At 37.1% G+C, this 23734-nt stretch overlaps 2 protein-coding genes across 2 annotated transcripts; both read right to left on the bottom strand.

The window, feature by feature from the left end:
* Positions 1-609: 609 nt before the first annotated feature.
* Positions 610-17690, bottom strand: LOC115435569 (sperm-associated antigen 1A-like). Its single transcript, XM_030158075.1, has 9 exons — positions 17215-17690; positions 14151-14250; positions 13641-13793; positions 11428-11585; positions 9691-9832; positions 7366-7492; positions 7052-7210; positions 5344-5667; positions 610-1218 (listed from the first exon to the last, which is right to left on the bottom strand). Exons 1-9 carry the CDS (start codon positions 17588-17590, stop codon positions 1090-1092), a joined length of 1668 nt encoding a protein of 555 aa, XP_030013935.1. The 5' UTR covers positions 17591-17690; the 3' UTR covers positions 610-1089.
* Positions 17691-21243: 3553 nt separating this feature from the next.
* Positions 21244-23473, bottom strand: spag1b (sperm associated antigen 1b). Its single transcript, XM_030157535.1, has 8 exons — positions 23349-23473; positions 23026-23185; positions 22799-22921; positions 22654-22709; positions 22339-22451; positions 22128-22233; positions 21786-21916; positions 21244-21417 (listed from the first exon to the last, which is right to left on the bottom strand). Exons 1-8 carry the CDS (start codon positions 23471-23473, stop codon positions 21296-21298), a joined length of 936 nt encoding a protein of 311 aa, XP_030013395.1. The 3' UTR covers positions 21244-21295.
* Positions 23474-23734: the final 261 nt, after the last annotated feature.

Genomic DNA, 23734 nt, shown 5'->3' on the forward strand with positions numbered 1-23734 from the left:
TAAAGTTCTGAAATTACACTGAAGATATTAACAGTGGAAGGTTCATGGGCCACATATAGACCGATTAATAATTGTTTTTTGGTTTGGACATCTAAAAACTCACATTACAAAGCAAATTATCAACTGAAAACAACCAAAACAAAATGGGAAATTGATTCTATTATACAAAATAAATACTTTAATACAATTTTAGTGTTATTTACATATCCGAAAAGCGATCGAGTGGGTTGGACCAGTAAAGTAATTGCATAATAATCAATAAATAATTACAACAAACTCCAAAATTTTAGCAAAAATATGCCTTTTACAAAATTTTTTGTACATTTGTAGATTCGCTGTGAACCGTAAGTTGTAATACATGTGTATAAATGATAATTTGAGGCATATTATTGTTAAAATTGCACTTATTTTTCCTACAAATTTCAGTTTTTTCAGGTTATTCACATTTGTTTATAAATGTAAACATTTTCATAATTTAATTTTACAAAGACAAAAATTTGAAGTCACTAATTATAGGTTATTTGTGTTATTATTTTACTGGTCCGGCCCACTTGAGATCATAGTGGTCTGAACGTGGCTTGAGTTTGACACCCCTGGTATTTGTGGTTCTTGTCTATTATAAGCGAGCTCTGAGTTTAATATCTGATCTGAATTATGGACAGGGTTCAATGACCAGAGCTGAACTTGAGTAAATCTAAGTGTGAGGGAAAGACTGGTTTGTGTTCTTATGTAACGCTGGACGTTGGACTTCTTTTATTTTACGGTGAAGTGAAAGGTCCATAGTGTCGCATCGTCTGCCTGTTACGCAACGGAAGAGAAGTGTTTGGTGGTGGTACAAAAGTAAATCTGCATAGCAAAATGTTCTGGAGAGAGAGAGAAAAAAAAAAAGTCCTTCTAGTTTTCCTTCAGACTCCAGTAGATGGATGTGAGTCAGTTCCTTCGTCCTGCTCTGGGACTCATTCTGCTGCTTCCTGCCTTTGTGTGCTCAGTTCTTGTGCGCTGTTTTGCATAGATCCGAGAGGTGTAGTGGTACAGTAGCTCATGCAGTGGGGGCCGGGGTGGGATGGGATGGGATGGGGGGGGGTGGGGTCAGATGTACATGTTGGCCAGGTTCTGGACGTCGTTCTGGGTGAACTCGGCGCTCTCTACGGCCGACAGATGCTCGAACAGCTGAGTCATGCGGCGGCGCTCGTCCTTCTCCAGCAGCATCAGCGAGACCTGCAGACACAGCAGACTGGTGGTTAGACCGGGGGGGCAAACATACGGCCCGTGAGCCAAAACCAGCCCGCAAAAAGGGTCCAATCCAGCCCATGGGATCAATTTGTGAAATGTAAAGTGACCTCTGAACTAAAATGAGGATGTTGAAATTTAGTTCAGGGGTCACATACAGTACAGTTCCATGTCAGGTGGGTCGGACCAGCAGATCCATCAAAATAACCTCTTCATATTTTTTTCATTTTCTCTTTAGTAGCTCACTGGCAGACAGACGGCGCTGTGTTAGTCATCGTCTTCGGATTATTACAAATGTGCCTTTTGAGGATTGAGGTATTTATTTCGAACATGAGTGTCAAACAGAAGAAAATAAATAAACAAAACACTTAAACATAAGACATATAATACATATTCGAAAAGGAGTGAGAAGAAGTACAACTTATAAACTCCCACCCCTTCTCCTTATATAATTAATAATAATAACCTTCCTCGTCTAATCATATCTATGCACTATGCCATAATATGACTGAGACTTACTAGTAAATAATTAGGTTTCTGGCTTTATATTATTATGAACAAATATAATATGATTTACATAAACACATTATACAATAACACATATATATAAATACATATTCATACACAGATATATACACACATATACACCTACATATATACACACACACATACACACCTATACATACATTTACACACACTTACCACATACTTGGACATCTTTATCACACCCAGTGATCCCCAAGCCCTCCCTCATCCCTGTACCTCTGAAAAATTGTGTCTTTGTGCCGTCACTTATAATGGTCCATATTTTGATGGTTTATAACATAAATGGTTACAGATATCAATATAGTTACTATTGAGCACTGATAGAAGTAGGGGTGTAAGAAAATAATGGTTCTGCGATATATTGCGATATTTTATTTCACAATACTGTATCGGTATTAAAAAGTACTGTATTGATACTTTTAGGTATTTATTCAAATGCAGATATTGTGGAGGTTCATTTTTGTTTTTCTTTTTTGTTTATATTTTATTATTATTTAACACTCTTTTATTAAATAATGTTAGTTCCTTTGTTGGGATTGCACAAAAATACTGTTCTGATGTTAGTTACGAACTAATAGAATATGAACATTTGAACGGGATCTTAAACTGTAATGTCTGTAAAACAGAATTTAAGTTTTAACACAGGAAAATTTAGTGATATAGCGATATAGATTAGTGATATTAGATCCTGTTCTGATCAAATAAAATTGTGTTTAGTATTTGTGCATATTTCTGCTGTAATTCAACTCTTTAAGGAAATAATCATCTAAAATAAAAGAAACAAACAAAAAATTGCCTTTTTAACAGTATCATGATATATCGTATTGTGATCCTAGTATTGTGATTTGTATTGTATCGCCAAATTCTTGCCAAAACACACCCCTAGACAGAAGTCATATTTGGATTTTGATTTAATGAGTTGAGTTCTCCTTCAGTTGAAGTGCCAACCACTTCTATTGAGAGACTGATCATCCCGACCACAGGACTCTTAACACAGAGACAGAACCTGACAGACAAAGTCAACCTGGTACTGATTCTTGATAGAACATGCATCAGTCCTATTTTTTATACTAAAACATAGAGAAAAGTTTGGAGTTGACATCATTTGTAAGTTACTCTTCTAATATTTTAGTCTGACCCACTTCAGATCATACTGGACAAATGAGTTTGATGTCCCTGGTTTACACCCACAAAATTTCAGTGAAAGGGAAACAATGGACACATTATTCCCAGGGTTCCTGCTGGTTTTTAAGACCTTTTTAAGACTACTTAGAACAAAATTTAATGCCCATTTCTGCACTGATCAGCCTTGGCAGAGGTCTGCGGTCTCCGAGTGCTTCTAGTTTCAGTTTAGGCCAAATCAGAAGTGAACATGAATCATATTCTGTAGGATTTTACTACAGGTAACAAACCCCTCTGCACCTTTTAATTATTCTAGGTTTCTAAGAAAGTTGTCTAGTTTTATTCTTATGTGCAGGGTTCATACGAGTGCTTGAAATCCTTGAAAATGCTTGAATTTCAGTGTTGTGTTTTCATGGTCTGGAAAGTGCTTGAATTTTAGTTGAAGTGCTTGAAAGTGCTTGCATTTCTAACTGTGATGTGATTTATGTTATTTAGTTATTTTCAATAGTAACTTTGCCAAGTTAGATGGCAAGCCAAAGCTACTTACAGAGAGGTGGTACATTCTAAAAACGAAAACTTTATGACAAAAAAGTAAATTAGCGGGTGTTCTCAGGTCGACTCCAGGTACATTTTTATCTTAATCTTTGTCTTGGTGCGAGTGTGTCTGAAGAACGCCACGTGGCTTCCTTTTTTTTGGCATAAAACTTTAATTTCTTTCTTTCCTTTCTTTAATTTTCTTTAATTTCTAAACTTTTTGCTATTCTGAAACATAATTTTAGATCTTTATAGCATAATACAATGCGCATCATTGTGATAAAAAGTGACAAAAATAACCGTGAGTATATGTATTCCTGTAGATTTTACCCCAGCGATAAGGTGCTGTGCTGGAAAATGTTGAGAATGACCCTTAAAAGTGCTTGAAAAGTGCTTGAATTTGATCAGGAAAAAAATGCATGAATCCTGTATGTGCAGCTCTGTTAACATATAAAATCTACAGTCAGTATCACCAGACAATTGGATAGTTACTGAGGTAAAACTTCTGTACTATATTCTTTGTTCAACTGGTAGCGGTTTTCACTAAAATCCAAAAACACTCAGACTGAACTTTATCTTGTATACAGTGCATATCCTTCTGTTTGCCTGGTTCTAGTCTTGTTTGCAGACTTTCCAGACTCAGAATCCCAGAATAGGAAATGTATAGGTGGAAATATTAAGACAGTTCTTCTTTGCTCGCACTAAGGTCGCATCCTTCATAGATAATCACATGAACAGGTGCATTAGAGCTTCAAAGTTACGCAGAAAAATTTTATCAGGTGTGAATACATTTTTCATTTTCTTGAACTCAATCTAAAAGAGTTTATAGTGTTTTTATGAAATCTGTGTGAACTGTTTTTTAAAGGGTGTGAAAAATGTGTGAAATCGCCGAAAAAGTGTGAACGCATTTGCAAAAGAAGACTCCTGCTGGACTGAGAAGTGGTAAATTAACTGCTTTTTTTTTTTTTATCTTAACAGAACTCAAACAGTTTCTAGTGTGTCTTGTTGTTGGGTCATGTACTGACAGTGGAGGAGTCTGGGATTGAACCTCCAGTGTCTTAACCATCAGGTACAAAGCTACACAGAGGTATTTTGTCCTCTGCAGTGGACGAGAGTTTCACAGTTTTACTAAAGAAAACTATCCACTGCAAAAAAAAAAAAAAAAAAGGATGTAAAAAAAAAAAAAAAAACTGTTCCATTGTGCTGCTTCCACCCAAGATGATTATGCTACATTCACACTGCAGGTCTTAAAGCTTAATTCTGTTTTTCTGAGTGTTTCTGTGTTTTTTTTAGTGGCTGTTCCAATTATAATGTAAATGTCAGGGTCCCGCCTCCTTTAGCACAGAAGTGTGACGTTTGTGACTTTAATTTGTCACATTTCATCCAACTTTTAGATTAGATTAGAGCCCACAGGAAACTGAGGTTCCAGTAGCAGCACAACACTGAATGTACACATAACAGAAATACTACAAGAAAAATAGTGATAACAGTAACTATAAAAACAGTAGTGAAGAAAAACAGGCAGTTGTACATTCGAAAGTACAAGTAGAAACAACAAATAACAACGAAGTAATAATAAAAAATAATAAATAAGTGTTACAATCTATCTATCTGTCTGTCTGTCTGTCTGTCTGTCTATCTGTCTGTCTGTCTGTCTGTCTCTCTGTGTGTATCTAGTTTATATCACTCAAATGTGACGTCTGTTCAAACTAAAGTCATAAGTATCTGATTGAGGACCACATATGAAAGTGGGCTGGGTCTGATTTGTGCTGTTCAGACTGATATGACTCACATATGGGTAAAAAGTCAGTCCACTTTTACCTGCAGTCTGAATGCAGAGTTATTTAATGCCAAAAAAAGCAGAAACTGTTATTTCCCAGGTGTCAGGTGGATGTAAAAGGAGACTCTTACCGAGAACCTGTCGGCGGTGTGCAGGTGGTTGAGGTGCTCATACACCAGGTTGGGGTTTTTCTGCAGAAGGTGGAAGTCCAGCGCCTCCATGATGAAGCTGATGGTTTGTCCGTCCAGGTGGGTGCTCAGGAACTGAGGCAGCGTCTGCGGATCTGTGGACGCCAGCAGGTCAGCGCACGCCGCCGTGTTCCCGCTGCAGCGCGCGGCGTTCAGAGCTTGGCCGAACTCGTAGGGATTGGTGGGATGGAGGTTGATGGAGATGTCTTCTTCTCTGCAGCTGCTCTGTGACGTTGGAGCCCCTGCCGTTTCCTCATCACCATCAACCTGAGGAACAAGATGATGGAAAAGCTTAAAGTATGTCAAACTACATTTGACCTAAATGACTCTTAGACTTAGAGACTTAGACTTAGACTTCCTTTATTGTCATTGCACAAAAAAAAAAAAACACTCTTCAACAATTATTGAATATTAGCCACTGGATTTTGTGTTTTTCAGGTATTTTTCCATGTTTAATTCACTGTCTATGTAGCTGTTCATTAAAGATCAGAGTAAATTCAAAGGTTATTATATCAGAACAGAGAAAACTGAAAAAAAAGACTTTCTCAACAAAATACCGTATATCATAACTGAACATTAAACAACCATCCACAACGTGTCCATCATAAAGATCTGATGGATGAGTAGTTCAGCTCATTCATGCACTTAAGCTTAAAACATGTGATCTGATCTAAAACTGTGTTTATCCTTTTAAGCCCTGGGCCATTTGTTTCCAGTGGGAGTCATTTCACTGTAACACAAAACAATGGATTAGCTGATAAGAGAAGCCTCACTCATTTAAACCAAGTTATGATCAGAAAACAGCAAAGGTAAGACAAAACACATAATGCAACCATTTATTTTTGCTTTACTTTGTCTCATTCAGTGAGTTTTAACGGTAGAGAAATAACACTGATACTGTTGGATCTGCTCAGTGTTAGCTTAGAGCTAAAGTTTGTCTCTGGTCTGTTTTATTAAATTATTCATGACATATGCTGGTCTCAGAGTGGTAGATTGGTTTAGAAATTTGACCATTTAGGTGCCTGTTTGGTTGTGTTCTGTTGTCTGACAACTGGATTTGTTGAGCATTTAGCTGATGTTCTTCTGGTAACGTGGATGTATAATACGTGTATATTGCTCAAGCATTGCATAGCATTGCCATGGCAACACAGATAGAACTGTGGGCACTGAGGTGTAATAAAAAGTCAAAATTATGAGATAAAAAGTCATAATTATGAGATAAAAAGTCAAAATTATCAGATAAAAGTCATAACTATGAGATAAAAAGTCAAAATTATCAGATAAAAGTCATAATTATGAGATAAAAAGTCATAATTATGAGATAAAAAGTCAAAATTATGAGATAAGTCATAATTATGAGGTAAAAAGTTGAAATTATAAGATACAAAGTCATAATAATGAGATAAAAAGTCATAATTATGAGATAAAAAGTCATAATTATGAGATAAAAAGTTGAAATTACAAGATAAAAATTTGAGGTTATGCTCCCATGGCCAGGAGAAACAGTTCTGAGCGGGGATACATACCTTGGCACAACAGGGGCAACTGGGCTTATTATTAAACTCCTGATTTGTACTTTTAATAACAGTTTCTTTTAATAGTTTTGTCCAGATCTCCCTCATACGTCTGTGACTGGTGCTTCTTCATGTACCTCTGTGATGGGGACGGTCTTCCTGGCTTTGGCCGGTGAAGCGTTGGCGAGGCTTTGTCTGAGCAGTACCGTGACCTCCTGCAGCTCCTTCTCTGCCTCCTGCACATTGGGGTCCTGCTGCAGCACCTCCTGCAGGTCGGCGCTACACGCCAAGTAGTCCTTAGGGACAAACAGACGAGTCAGCTTAAGTGGCATTTAAATGTATCGTGTTGTTTAACAAATTAAATTAAATTAAATGGTCCTTTAACACACGCCAGCTGTTAAATGTGATCAGACGCCCAGATGGCGTTTGGTGTAATGGGCGACCCGCTCACCTTGAGGCCTTTATTGGCCATGGCTCGTCTGTAGAAGGCTTTCTTATTGGTTGGCTCCATTTTCAGTGCTGCGTCACAGTCCTGTTTGGCCTCACTAAACCTCTCCAGCTTCAAGTAGCACAGAGCTCTGCAACACACAACACGTCTGATTTTTAATTTTGTCACCAGCAGCTAATCTTATTTCACACAAGTATCATGAGTCTGTGATTCATCAACTCTGAATAAAACTGAATTATAGAGCATGAAAAAACTAAAATAATTTTATATCAGGGGTGTCAAACATACGGTCTGTGGACCAAAACTGGCCCTCCAAAGGGCAGGATGAATTTGCAAAGAGTAGAAATTGACAGTCAAGTTGTATTTTATTTTTTGTCAGTTAAATGCTATATTTTCCCATTCCAGATGCCTGTTATTGTATGTTTTGTGCATTTGTAGATCCACTGTAATCTGTAACTTGTAAGGCACATGTAAATGATAAGCTGAGACATAATATTGTCAAAATTGCACTTATTTTTCTTAAGAAATATCAGGTCATTTATGGAAGTTCAGCTTATTAACATTTTTTTGTTTAAGGATAGTTTGTAAATGTAAACATTTTTCATACTGTAACTGTACTTTTTATACTAAAACAATGAGAAAAATGTGCATTTTGTCATTATTTCTAAGTTATTATGCTATTATTTTACTGGTTCAATCCACTTCCCATCAGGTTGAGCTGTATGTGGCCCCTGAACTAAAATGACTTTGACACCCCTGCTTTATATGCTATATATGAGACATGAGTTACTGTTTAATGCCTTTCCTTTGTTTTTCTGGTCATTTGCTCAGGAGCTTCCTGGCATCAGTTTGCACATGTTTTGCTGTGTGCTGATCATACACACTCTTTCCATTACACAGCTCAAAATACACAAACACACAAAGGATATTATTCACAGGTTCCTCTGCTGTGTGGCCAACAACTACTGATCACGCACCTATTGTGAAAAGAACAGAGTGCAGAGGGAATGGAGTTGGACCTGTCGGCTGCACTGAGCTCGATGTGGGTTTCAGACACATGATAACGTGATTATCTGCGACGTAAACGCCACTGAAGCAGGCAGCTGCTCGCTGAACCCAGGCCAGTCTGTTCTGAACAATGGCTGCTAATTTACTGGTACTGACAGACTGACGACGTGTTGAGATCAGAGCTGAAGGCGCTGCTGGACAGAAAACAGCTGGCAAGAATTTATCACGTCTGAAGATTAAGGAATGAGAATCTAAGGGGAGGATGTAGTGAGCAGCGCTGCACGAAAAAGTCATACTGTGATTATTATTGATTATTTGGTTTATAAATAAGTCTTAAAGACCTAGACCCGTTTTTGTGACAACTTCTAAATGAAAGTTTCTCTTTCCTAAACAATTCTTTACCAATTATTTGATGCCAGTGCATTTTGTATTTTTCAGTGAAAATCAGGTATTTTCCCATAATTAGTTCACATCCAAGTTGATGTTCATAAAATCTCAGAGTAAATTCACAGCTTATTTTCTCAGAACAAAGACAACTGAAAAAAAAAAACAAAAAACAAAAAACAAAATATATTATTAATTGAACCTAAAAACAAGTATCTACATCCACTGTCATTGATCAAACCCTCATAGGTTTTACTGGTGAATTAGTGTTGTAGAAGGTGTTTCCATGTGCACTACGGAGCCTCTGAACGTCCAAATGAGTCATATCTAATGACCATGAAAAGATGACAAACTGTATTTTGCACCAATTATTTAAATGTATTGATAAGATTAGTGGATCAACAGGTATTAAGGAAAATACACTCATAAATAGATAAATTCTTCTTTCTTTCTTTTACTGACAAATATGATTTATTTGTCAATAAAAGTCTTTGAAACCCACATAGTGCTTCTAATTATTCTTCAATGTACCCCAGAAACATGTGGATTTTTTTTAGAACTCAGGCAGCAAATTTTGTGAAAACAGAACTTGTGTCATTCCCAAAACATTTGACTATGACTGTACTTGTACTCGCGTTGATGGTTTTTTGTTTGTATGTAACCATTTCACCATGGTCATGTGACCATAACCATCATATGCTTCACTGCCTCAAAAGATGTGGACTGGCCATCTCTGATTTATAGGTGATGATAATAAGCAAACCATATTATCGTATATTTACTTGTTTATACAAATCCATCTATGTAATGATGTTCCTAAATCTTACACATCGCACCTTTAACCTGGAGCCTCTATCAGTGCAGGGTTAACTATGGTATCAACAAACAGAAAGTGGAAGAAGCCTCGGTGGCGTCAGTGTGTGTTCGTTCTCTAACCTGTTTGTGTAGATAGCACATTCTTGCGGCTTCAGCTTAAGGCATTCGCTGTACTTCCCCACAGCGTTTTCGTACTGTCCCTGCTTCACAGAGTCATTCCCTTCTTGCTTCAGTGCTGCAAAACGGACTTCTGCTTTCCTTTCTGAAAGACATAAAAGTAGAGTTACAGCATATTTGCAACATATTCATATTCTCCCTTCTGACCTCCCGTTTAATTCTCAAAAAGACCATTTACACAGGGGAATATGCCAGTAACATACACCTCAAAGCGACTGAGTTTAAACCCTTGAAATTAATGCTGGGGTGGTTGGATGTGATGCGTGAAAGCCAAGTCAGCAATCAGTCACGGTGTGGACTAAGGGCTAATCAATTTGCTGCAGAGGGTCTTCTGGGAGGAAAACTGTGCCAGCAGGTCTATTCTTTCATTAGAGTTTAAAAATAACAGCTTTAGCACAGCACAGAGGATGGAAAAAGTGCACGGTCAGTGAACAGAGGTGACACATCCTCTTTAGAAAAATGAGGCCTTTAACATCTTGCTATTTTAGGCATAGAGACATAAAGACGGAAGTGGTGTAGTGGCCAAATTTGGGCTTTTCTTTAATTGTTGTTGTGCATGAACAAAGGAAACGACATCAGAGTTATTATAGTTTGGACATTCTCTTCACAGCTTTTCATCATTTTGATCTTTGCCTATTTCTGTGTAGAGGAATTAACTATTATCAGTTTAATCTGGGTTTAGTTTTAGTATTAGATTTAGTTTTTTAGGTGTTTTGAGCAAAGTATTGATTTGTAGAAGCTGATAAGGGTAGGGCGACAAAACATTAATATGATTTATATACTTTTTATTTATTAAATGTCCCATGTTAAATGAGCAAATACAAGTGAGAAATGAAAATGAAACAGATTTTACCTGCATTTCTATTTTTTGTTTAGATTGTGTTACAGTTAATGTGGTCATTGGAAGTTTTTGCTTTTGCCCTTTTTCTATCTATAATCACCACTGCAGTCCTAAAATGATATAATAATATGGCATTTCATTTATTGGGACCTTTTAAAACACTCAGGAACTCTTTATAAGACACCATTAGAATTAGAAATAAATAAATATTTTAACAATAATGATGCTGTTATGGTCAAGAATAAGTTAATATAGTATAGAAAATGAGAGGATACAAAATGAGAGAAAAAAATAACTGAATAAACAAAGATAAAGAGTAACATTAGAGCTTGAATGTTAGTTTGAACAGGTGGGTTTTGAGTCAGTGAAAGACTCTAAACCCTGTGTTGTGTGTCTTTGTGTGTTTTGTCTTTTTCTTTTTCACAACTTGCATTTTTTATTTCTTTTTTCCAAACATATCACATCATCACACATCAAATAGTAACATTGGAGCGTTGGTAAATTACCCACCCCTAACCAGAGGGGGTCTTCACATCGATACAGTGACTTTTTATCCCACACACATCAACTTTGAGTATCTATGTATATAATATATACATACACCATAAATATCTACACAGAAGTGTCTAATCATAATATACACATAAAAACATAAGGCGTGTGATCATTGTCTTTTCAGTGTGAATCCTCTTAGCCTGTAGTCTTTTAAATCTACAGATTCCAGGTATTTGCTCCATTTCAAAAGATATTTTTCTTTCTTGTCTTGCATCCTATATGACATTCTTTCATACGCCGCCACTTTTCCCACTTGTGTGTGTTTTGTCTTTTTTAACACAAACCTGCGTCTCTGGCAGCCTTCTCTGCTCGGGCCTGAAGGGCCTCCTCGCTGAGTGGCTCCTGTTTGCGATGCTGCTGAGCTGACAGAGGAACCAGGGGGATCTCTGGGAGTTTGTCTCTCCACTCCGCACCGTCCTGTTCAATCAACAGCCGCGTGATTCTGAAGGAGGACGGAGGTCAGTTACATATGGAGTCACATACAACACAGGGGACATATACTACAAGGACAGATGTGAAAGAAAGGAAAAAAAACCCTCAAACATACAGTATGTGTGGCAAAAATAGATAGACTTTACAACTAATTCAGGGATGTGGAGATAAATGGGCTACAAGAATCTGATGTTTCTTCATTACATCTTACATTAAAAATGGGCAATGTGGATACAAGAATGTGAATCATTCCCATATCTTCTGGACATTTCCAGAAATTCAGTATAAATGTAGAAATTCAATGGATGCAGATATGCCAAGCTCCATCTACGGAAAAGACTGGCACTAGTGTAAAATCTTTTTTATCCCACACCCTTAAAAAATGGATAGATACAGTTAAGGAGATATGTGTGATGGAAAAGATGATGTTCTTACTGAGATCTATAGGGTTAGGCCTTTTCAAATGGAAAAAAAAAGTTATTACAGAAGAGGAGGATGCTACTTTTTGGTCCCTTGGTTAAAACAGCTTCTGAAGAAATTTACTGTAACTGAATTCATATAGTACTTTGCTGATTTTTTGTGGATTATGTTATGAAAATGTAAATTATTGATAAAATGTTAAAAGAAACCTAGACTATTAAGTGTACTTTTACTGCAAACATCTCAGAACTGTTCAGCTTTATGGATGTAGTTTGTCAAATGTTGATAACTATTCAAATGTGAGGTACTTGAATGCAACTTAATACTCCAGGACATCTCAGAGGCCAATGTACTTTTTATTTCACTACATTGTCTGTCTGTTTCAGGTTACAATTTTTCACACTGTTCCTGTCCAATGAAAACCATGTATACTCTTACAATTTAACCCATAAAGACCCAAGCATCCAGGATCGACCAAAAACATCTACTGATGTAAAATATTTAATAACTTCTGAACCACTAAACCTATTAATAAGTGTAAATAATTGGTGTAAAATACAGATATTCATCTTTTCATGGTCATCAGATATGACCCATTTGGACATTCAGAGGCTCCGTAGTTAACGTGGAAACACTGCAATCTTATACTACTACTCTACAACATTGATTCACCAGTAAAACCCATGGAGTTGGATCAATGACAGTGGATGGAGACACTTGGTTTATGTTCAGTTAATGGTATATTTACTGAAAAAGTCACTTTTTCTTCAGTTTTCTCTGTTTTTAATATAATAACCCTCAACTTTAATCTGAGCTTTAATGAACATCTATGTAATCAGTAAATTAAATATGGGAAAAAAACTGATTTTCACTGAAAAAATGCAAAATAAAGCAGTTAATATTACAATAAAGGGTGATAAATCACTTAAGAAAGCTTAAATATAAAAGGAAAAATCATTTGGGAACTGCCACAGAAGTAGCGCTGGGTCTTTATGGGTTAAGTAAACTCTTGGATTCAGTGGAAAATGCAAAGTCAAAGCCCGACCTCATGAAAAGGTGACATTTTTGGAGAAACATGGTTGTTACAAGACAGTGAAAGTGCAGTGTGTTGCTTTAAAATCTAAAAAGTACATCAAGTAGTTAAAATGAGCTGAACTCTAAACATGAACAGCAGTAAAATAAACCCAGAATCATCACATACAATAACAATACACTCACAGGAACCAGGGACTCCAGTGCATTTTACCAAATGTTACAAAAGGACTGTTAGGAATGCAGAACTTTAACTTGTAGTGGATCATTTTGTCTTAGTATTTTTAGTCAGTTAAGGCTCTGAGTGTTTCTTTCACCAGTGGCTGATTGACTGATTCTCCTGGACCTAAGCAGCCAGGTGAGTTTCTGTATTACATAAGAAGACTGGGGACATTTAGTCTGAGAGCCATAATTAGCCGTTAGTTTGGAGCTGCTTCTCAACAGCAGTTAAATCTCTTAACCTCTAATTAGTGTGTGTGTTCTGTTGCTGTGTGTTGCAATTTAATCACCTGATTTCACAGCATTTTGTGAAATCAGAGGACAGAACAGAATGTGAATATTACGTGTTCACTACTCTGCGCTCACAGCTGAGGTGAGAGGTGAAGGCTAATACCTGTTGACGCTGTCTTGTGCCGCCTGCACGCCGATATCTATCTGCAGGACAGTCTTGTAATCCACGTAGGCCTTACGGTAGCGCTCCAGAGACTCATAAGCCATGGCCCGGCGCAGGAGGGGCTTGAGGGAATAAGGCTGCAGCTCCAGGGCTCTGGTTGGTATAAATAGATGTGATGAGACAGGAGCAAAGGATCAAGTCTGCTGCCTCTGCTGTAGATGCTGCTGTCTGAGAGTCCAGTCCACCTAGACCTGGGATCACTATGTGTGATGGGTTGTTGACCTTTGCTTGTTGTTTTTGCTCCAGCTGTGCACAGTTCTAATGTTGTTTTATCTTATCCTATAATCAGCCTGCTTTTACAGATTAATTACCAACACATCCTGGTCTCAATTTCCACATGACTTGCTATTTAAAATGTGTACAGTCTGTTGAGAGGATGTAAAAGAAGGAAGTAAAAATAATCTCAATGAACAGCTCTCCATTTACAACAACAGCATATACAGTACTCACTTTGTGCAGTCCTGTATGCAGTCTTGGCTGTTGCCATCTTTCAAGTAACACGCAGCTCTGTTAGAATACAGAATACACAGATCCTCTGGACTGTCGATCCCTGCGTAAAAAGAAACAAATACCACAATCAGAACGTACAGTCGCGGAAAAAATTATTAGACCGACAAAAGTCACCAAAAACAATGTTTATGCAATCATGTACTAACTCCTGTGTGTATCATGTGACTAAAACAGACAGAAAAAAAACATGGAATGCCTCAAAGCACTGTTTGTGGCAGTACAATGACATAGCTATTGATTCAAGAACTGAAGTGATTTTGGTTCTTACAGTGGTTCCCAACCTTTTTTGGCTTGTGACCCCATTTAACATCAAAAATTTCTGGCAACTCCAGACATTCAAATCAGAGACATTTTTTTGCTAAAATTAATTTGTTGTTTATCATGTAATAGTTTGCTATACTACGCTGTAAATAAACGTTAATTTTAGATGACATATAGTCTATATAATGTATATTATTATGGATGGAGGCAGAAAAGCCAGGTGTAGATTACTGCACAAAGTGAGAATTTTATTTTCCTTGGTCAGGATATGTCCACTCAGTCCAGCTTGGATTTACAAGGCTGACAATTAATACTGAAAAAAACATAACTCAAATTATGAATTATGAAAGAGCTGCAGCATCTGAAACTGACCACAATGAACATTTGAGATAAACAGAACCACAGTGCTGCAGTTTGTCATGTCTTTTATGTATTGTGATTGTCTCTCTCAACTCACTGAGTTGTTTTTTTTTTTTTTTTTTTTATCTTTTATTTTCTTTATCAATGAAAAATTGATTGCAATTTCAGGCGACCCCTTTTGAATTCCAGGTGACCCCAAGGTTGAAAAACTCTGGGTTATTATCAAGAAAACATGGAAAATGGATAGATATCAGCTCTTAAATTACACTCTTATGAACTATTTTTGTAGTTATCATTATATTTGTCCAAACAAATGTACCTTTAGTTGTACCAGGCATTAAAATGAACAAGAAATTGAAGAAAACAAGGGTGGTCTAATCATTTTTTCCATGACTGTACATTGTACTCAGAAGCAGTTTTCTATGTCTTACAGCAGCTTCAATCACCCCTTCATCTGTCTTTAAGTGCTACTCCCTCGTGTCATGAATCATGTAGAGTGTCCAGAGGTTAACGTCTGTTTTGTATGTTCACTGTACAAAGTATGCACAGACTGATACTGCATGTGGGTGTGTATGTTGCAACGACGGAATCCTGTGACTAGCAGATGGCATAATTTTTTGTTTGCATTACAGGCATGATTTTCAAACCACATAATGATGAAATACCAGTTTTTATCTCAGAGCTTGATCTCACACTGAGACACATAAGATTGTGTTAACATAAGAAAAGACGTGGATACTTTTATCTAACTATTCTTTATAATTATAAGCCAGACATTTCAACATTCAGTACAGTCTGAATTTAATGAATGTTTAGGCCTAAGTTTGCGAGGCTCTGTTAGGAGGGTGTATCTTTTTCGTACATTTTTATTTTCATGCCTTTCATTTTCATGAGAGTATGGTACTATGGTTTCAGTTTCCTGGACATGTGGCTACAGTTTTTATCTAGATTCAGGTTTGACAAATTAAAGATTTTTATCAATGCAGGTCAGGGAAAAGCTCATCAGACCATTTCTATGACATTTTCACACAATGTATTTTCTCCGCTGGATGTTTACTTCAACTGTTGCTCAGTATTACACAGTAATGCACCAATATTTTTAACGTCTCCTCATGAAATTATGGTGTAATAATTGACAGATAAAGTGTAACTGGGACTCAGTATGTAATCATTGCACCTGATGTGTATAAATAGGAATGAAAAAAGGAAAATGAAAACGAAATTATTCTAACTTTACGGGCAAGAGTGTATAACTGGGGCAGGAAACCTATAGTCAGGCCTGTGTAAGGTATTATAGACACTAAGCAGAGTCATGTTAGCGTGCCATCTCATGAGATGAAATTAGATTATGGATAATGACACAGTGAGGCAGTGTGTGATGATTATGTCTCAGCAAGTGCTTGTGCTTATGGAGGTTACTAAGACCATAATCGGACTGAATTAACTGGAGCATTTCTATACTGACTATACAAATATACACAGGTCTGAAAGTTTGGACATTTGGAATTTTTTACTTTTTACTTGTGTTTTTGAAAGTGTCCCTTTCTGACAGACCAGTGAGTGTCCTGTGTGTTGTCAATGTTCAGTCACTACATTAACCACGTCCACAAAGAAACAGACCTTGAGCATATGATGGGTGGATGAGCCTGACAAGAGGCAGCAGTTTCTCTCCATCTCCATCATTTGCTCACTCTCTCTCTCCCTCCTGGATGTGAGTTATAGCTGCGGTCCTACAGATTCAATTTCACAGTGAGTGGCTGCCGGTCATGTGACCTGGACAGACCTGAGCTGAGAGGCTTAGCGCCAGGCTGAAGCTAAAACAGAAACACTGTCAATGTACGCCGCAACATTGTGACGCATCACGCTAGCCACAAAGTCACCGAACACGAGAAAAAAACCAAATGTTTGGATTTGTGGGTGGCCCTTGTTTAGATATGTCTTATACTTTCAGCCTGTTCAGGCAAGCGTCCTGCTTGGTTTCTGTTGTTTACATACTGTTTCTCTTAGAACAAGGACATTCTGAACATACTTTTGATGATACTCTCCTCTGCAATAGATGTGAATTAAATAGATGCACTGCCAGTAAGTGCAAGGTCATGACCTGTGACTTAAACTGCATTAGTAGTTACAGTATACAGTATGAGGAACATTAATATTTACGAGCCATAGAGTGATATATGTTGAAATATGGATGAGACTAGTGATGAAACATCAGCCCTTTGAACCACAGGCCATTTGTGTCTTTTTGAAAGCAGGTTCATAACACACTGAATCTTCATAGGTCACTTCTCTCAGTAAAACATAAGCCATGTAAATGAGTAACCTCCTATTTCCGACTAGAAGGACTGAAACATCACCAACTATGAGCACCTTTTGTCCCTACCTGACTCTGAGTAGCCTTGAATGGCTTGTGAGTATTTCTCCAGTGCATCAGCAAACTGTCCATTTTTAAAGAACAGGTTTCCTTCGTTCTTTAGTCGAGCCAGAGGTGGGGGCAGGGCTCCACATGGGGCATCAAGGTTGACAGTTTCTCCTCCCGTGTTTGCTGAAGTCCTGCTGCTCTGATCAGCCTGGACCGAAGCTGTCGAGCCTCTCTTTCCCGTCCCGTTGGCCACCTTTTCCTTGGACTCGTGGTTGACTTTGTACTTGTCTGAGCTGCCTCCTTTGCCCCTCCAGTGGTGTCCGTGGTGGGAGTTGCCGGTCTCGCTGTGTGGACCCCCATCCCCTCTACCGTGGGGCTTTTTCTGAGCGTTTCCCATGTCTCCCCTTTCGGCAGGAGCAGCTGAGCTCTCCTCCCCTCCCTGAGGCTCGCTAGGTTCAACCGGACAAGCTGGAAGGGAGAGGGTGGGAGGGAGGGAGGGAAAGAGAGAGTGAGACAGAGAGAGGGGTGACACTCCCACAGGAAGCAGTCAGCGGTTACATCACAGTGGGGGAGGGTTGGACGCAAACGACACACAACCACTTAAAAGAGGGAGTTCCAGGAAGCAGCCGCCCTCAGCAGTGAATTACAACAGCAATGAGTGGGGGCAGGGCACATAACTCAACACGAATAGTATGTCACGTTACTCACAGGGAACAGGGGAGTTTCCTCTATCTATAGCGCGGCTGACTGAAGATTTGTGATGAACATGACTGCCCCACTCTTCATGGCATACTGGAGTGTCCTCTGATGTTTTACACAAACCATGAGTGGATTACAGGGTAAATCCTCAGCCCGGCAGATACAGTGAGGACTAAATTAAGCTCTAATGTACAGTCACACTATAGTGTAAAAATACAGATGGACACATGAAATAGCTGAGTGTATGTTTAGGCTTTTGTTTTTAATAAAAGGAAGCCAGAGAGGGATTTATTATAGACAAACTACAGTCACTAACACCAGCTGTACTATTAAACCATGAATTCTTAAATATAATACCTATATTACATAATATGAGTACAAAAAGACAGTTGTTCCTCTGATGGTATATTATGCAAACTCTTGTCTTTGCTTGTTCATCTAGTTTAATATTAGCTGTAATATCCTATTAACACAAAGCCAGATATATTGTGTTTCTTAAAATGAAATGACTTATTCAATTAGTACTAATTTCGACCCCTTCATCAGATTTATTTCTCAAACCTATGCTTATTTATGGTCCTTACATTCCTTTTTGCAGGTTTCGTACACATTTTTACCCATAAATATCATTTTGAGTGCAAATCCTCAGCTTGGCAGACACAGTGAGGACTAAATAAAGCTCAAATTAAGCTCCAATGTACAGTCACACTATAGTGTAAAAATACAGGACTCATGAAATAGTTGAGTGTATGTTTAGACTTTTGTTTTGAATAGAATTAAGCCTGAAAAGGATTTATTATTAATTGTTATAAAAATATCCAATTTGTCTTGTATTAAGTAAAAAATATGCCAAAGGAGAAAACACCTTACTTGGTTAAATACAAGTACAAAAATGCAAATTTGTTCCTCTTATGGTGTATTATTGTTTTTATTTGTTAATGTAGGTCAATATTAGCTGAAATATCCTATTAACACAAAGCCAGATACGTTGTATTTCTTAAAAGGAAGTGAGTTATTAAGTTACTACTACTATCTACTTATTTTTCAGATTTATTTCTGAAAACAATTCTCTAACTGTGCTGAAATTCACTTTTACATTTTTGCCAATATGTGTCAAGACTTTTCCATGATTTTGAGAGATTTTCATGAACACATATTGTCTGAAACGTCTGAAAAATGAATATCCACATCCAATTTTACCACAGTTAACTCCAATTAATGACAAGCTACACTACGTGCTTGATCCAAAATCAATATTATACTAATACTAGCACCAAATTCTACTATACACTCCTCATTACACACATCCCAAGTCCTGGTTTTTCTCAAGCTATGCCTTATAAGACAAACATTATTAAATTTATTCATCGTCTTGGAATTGATGGCAATTACACCTTCTCAAAGTACACCAGAGTCTGACATTACCCCAAACATAACAAACACCAGGTGACATGACTGATCTGCCCAAAAATTAAAGTACTGTTATGTCAGTCATTCTCAGTTGACCTTAAGTGAACTACATTTGCGAAGAAAATTACCATTACTTTTCCAAAACTCTATTATTTATTAACTTTTATGCTTCTAATTCCAGGCCTGAATTGCTGTTGTCAAACGTCATGATCTCTGCAGGTTTCTCATGCTCATACAAACCCTGAGTTATGATTTTCCTCACAGAACTGTATATTTACCTCACTCCTATCTCTTTCTTTTTCATTTGAGTTAAATTGACAGGGAGAGGAGGACCTCACTGAGTTAAATTTAGCGCAGGAACATTACATTAAACTAGTCATGCATCGATTTTCTGGATGGAATTTTTAACTGGGACTTCTGTATGGCCACTGGCTTGTTTATAGTGAGTGTGAGTTTGTAAATCAGGGATATAGATATTGATTTTTAAGGGGATCAAAGCGCCTCACCAGTTTGTTCTGCTTTTGACTCTGTGTTGTTGTCGTCCTCCTCCTCTACCTCTTGAATGAGGATTTTCTTGCCTTTGCTTTTGTTCTCTGTCTGATTCTGCTTCAGCATCTTCTCTGTTTCAGATAGAAGTTTCTGAAAGGGGACAAACACCATAAAACAACCCAAAGGTCAACTGTTAGTGTGTGATTATTAACAGAGGGGCTTTTCCATATTTACTCTGTGTTCGGGAAACTACTGTGGAATCTACCAAGTGTTTCAAAAAGGAAGTAGATGAATATAGTCTAGGGAGAAATGCAAATGATTTAAATGCAAACGTCCAAGTGTTTAAAGTACAAGGTTAAATGTGATTCTTGCTCAGGTTCAGAGATGAAAGTTGTTGTGTGAGCAGACTGAGTCTAGTAATACACAAAGGTCAAGTGAGAGGTGTGTCTGCCTGTCGGTCAGGATGAAAGAAAAAGAACATGGAACTGGACTAAGGAGGTTCAGTTACAGTTATCAAGCAATGGCTAAATGTTTTTTTTTAGTGTCATTGTTATAATGTCATTGTTTTTTATCGTTTTAGCCATTAATGAAAATCACAAAAACAAATGGAACTACAGTGCTTATCCATTCTTACTGTTTTTGAGACACATGTACAGTTGCGGAAAAAATTATTAGACCGCCCTTGTTTTCTTCATTTTCTTGTTCATTTCAATGCCTGGTACAACTAAAGGTACATTTGTCTGGACAAATATAATGATTACAACAAAAATAGCTCATAAGAGTTTAATTTCAGAGCTGATATCTATCCATTTTCCATGTTTTCTTGATAACAACCAAAATGACTTCAGTACTTACATCAATATCTATGGCATTGTACTGACAAAAACAGTGGTTTTAGGCATTCCATGTTTTCTTTTCTGTCTGTTTTAGTCACACGAAACACACAGGCGTTAGTACTTAATTGCATAACCATTGTTTCTGATGACTTTTGATGGTCTAATAATTTTTTCCACGACAGTATGTTCCTATTGTTTATATGCAAGATACAAAGTAATTTAACAGTATGAAGATTTATTTTGACCAAACAAATATATAAGTGTGGATATTAAGCTATCATCTTGGGCAATAACAGTAGATTCTGGATGAAATACATGTTTACAACAGGTTTGAAGAATATACCAAATCATTATATACATTACTCATTATATTTTTGCCATTTTGGGAAATACTAGCACTACACAGGATGTGTAAATGGCTTATGTACTAATCTGTTTCAATACTGAACATCAGTTTTTCATTATTTTTCATGCATCAGTGGTCTATAAAGTATTTAACCAAATGTATATAATGAGTGAGTATATTCTCCAAACCTGTTGTAAACATGTCTTTCATCCAAAATCTCCTATTATATTTTTGTACATTTATTATTACCTATAGCTGAGGTCTGGATCTCACACAAATACAGCGACATCTACTGGACATGGAAGCTACTGTCATAGTCAGTTCATCCGTCACTTACTAAAGCTGCAGTGTTCTGTGGCTCTTTCTGAAGCACCATCCTTAGATCCTCAGCAGCCTGTTCAAAGTCACCCATGTGTTTATGCACCGTGGCACGACGTAGCAGGCCTGATGATGAGATGTATGACAAGTTCAAATCAAAATATGTGCATAAACAGGGAAAAATATCCAGGTGTGAGGCAAAAAAACGAGATGTCGCAAAAAAAAGATTGCTCATTTAATATTCTTTCAGTCATGGAAGATCTCAGAAGAAAACATCTGATACCTTAAAGATAATGTGCGAAGACTTTTCCCTGTTTTATGATATATAAAAAATATATAGACATACATTGATAAATAATTATGAAAACAGGATGTAAAAGTAAAACACAGCAAATTTAGTTCTGCAAATGCGTTTTTATGAAATTAATATAATAATGTCTTCAATTTAAGAGCATTTTATTATCCTTAATGAATTCTACAAACAAAGAAAGCACCTTTCACATTGCCTGGCTCCAGCTCAAGTACTCTCTGGCAGTCTCTCATGGCGTTGTGCCAGTGCTCGAGTTTGATCTCTGCCTGGGCTCTGTTATTGTATGCAGCCACAGTGTGTATAATGGAAAGGCTCCTATAATGGAAGGCCAACAATATAACGGAGCTCTCTTTACAGTGTGGTTAATGAACAAGCACTCAATGTAAGAGGTACACACAGTCAATGGGAGTAAAATAGGACATGGATAAAAGACAGTGATCTAAATAAATGCTAAGCAGGATGATGTAAGCCACTTAGAAGATGCAAAATGCTTTGTATAATAAATAGATTGTTTTAAAAGTCTGACCGGGAATAGTATGCAACCGCCTCCTCATAATCATTTGCTCTGAAAGCCTCATTGCCTTTGTCTTTTTCATGGGCTGCCAGGAGGAGCTTTTCTGGTTGTGTCAGCACTGTATGAATCACAAAAAGCACACACTGAACTCATGTCACAACTGCAACACACTCATAATGACCATAAATTAAATAAATATGGCATGCAGTACTTAATATATTACATGAGGTGTTCACATTAGTCTTGATATTTGGAGCTCCTGCATTTATAGCAGCAGCTTGATCCGTTTCCTTCATGTTTCCATCAATTTTTTTGCATTCTTCCTCCACATCAAACCTACAAATAAAGGGAAAAGTATTTAGGTAAATGATATTCAGCCAAATGTCGAATGGCATTAAAAGTTTAGCTGTGGATTAACTGAGTAAAGATGCTTGGCAAAAATGCTAGCGAAACATTTTAGGTACAGTGCCTTCAACTGCTCTAACAACATGTTCTTTCTTCTGAATATTATTAGTCTGTTTGAGACGTAACAACTCACTTGTCCCATTCTCGAGGATCACGAGGTAGAGCACGTTTTGAGGGATTTCTCTTTGCCTTTGGGAGTGCATTGTATAATAAAATAAGATTCAATGTTAGTGTTGTTCATTTTTAAACACATGCAAACATGGTAGGCAATGACATACCTGCGTAAGTGGAACTGAATGATTAGAACCTCTTACGGGAGGAATATTTTCATTTGTTACATCCTCAAATATTGGCACCTGTTTAAGTGAAGCCTCAGTCTTTTTTGTCTCTTCTTGCCACATCTATAAAAAACAAAATACATTGTAATGTTTCTGACAAATATTCAGAACTCAGACAGGAAGCAATGTTTTTTAAATAAATACTTTTCTTCTAGTAATTAGAGTACCTTTAAATCATCAGCAATTTGGTTCCACTCATCTTTGGAAAGACTGGCAGCTGTAGACACAGGGTTTTCTTTCCAGAGAGCTCGACTCTTTGGGTCCAGTTTTTCCAGATGATTCTCACAGAACTCAATCAATTTAGGATAAATACCCTCATCTCCAGACCTTTCCATAAAAATAAACAAAACTATTTCTGAATACGTTTGCTGTCAAGATTATAATAATGGTACATAAATAAAAACATTATAATACATTGAGATATCATCTTCTGATGAGAATATAACATTTTTGCTCATTTATACCCAAAGTTGAAATATGTGACTTTTACCTCAGAACTCTTAAGATCTTCTCCAGGTACTTCACATCTTTACATATTTCAATGTAACCATAATCCAAGTGCTCCACTGGAACCTTCTTCCTGCTGTCAGCAATGGTCTCTTTAAACAGATCCATGTCTGGGAAGAATTTTAGGTTTAGTTTTGCACTGCTTACAGAAATGTATTTACTTTTTATGCTGCTATATATTTGCAATCCACTGCATTTATGAAGGAAACTGAACTTTTCATTCCTCTTCATATATACACATTACACATGGCAATACATTCACGCATAAATAATTAGAAATAACAACTCTGCATCTTTGTTTTGATGCTTATAGTTCAACTTTTGAATGCACATTTCAAGGATTCAAGGATTTTTATTGTCATACCAGCA

Source organism: Sphaeramia orbicularis, chromosome 16 (assembly GCF_902148855.1).
Source record: "Sphaeramia orbicularis chromosome 16, fSphaOr1.1, whole genome shotgun sequence".
Taxonomy (NCBI): domain Eukaryota; kingdom Metazoa; phylum Chordata; class Actinopteri; order Kurtiformes; family Apogonidae; genus Sphaeramia; species Sphaeramia orbicularis.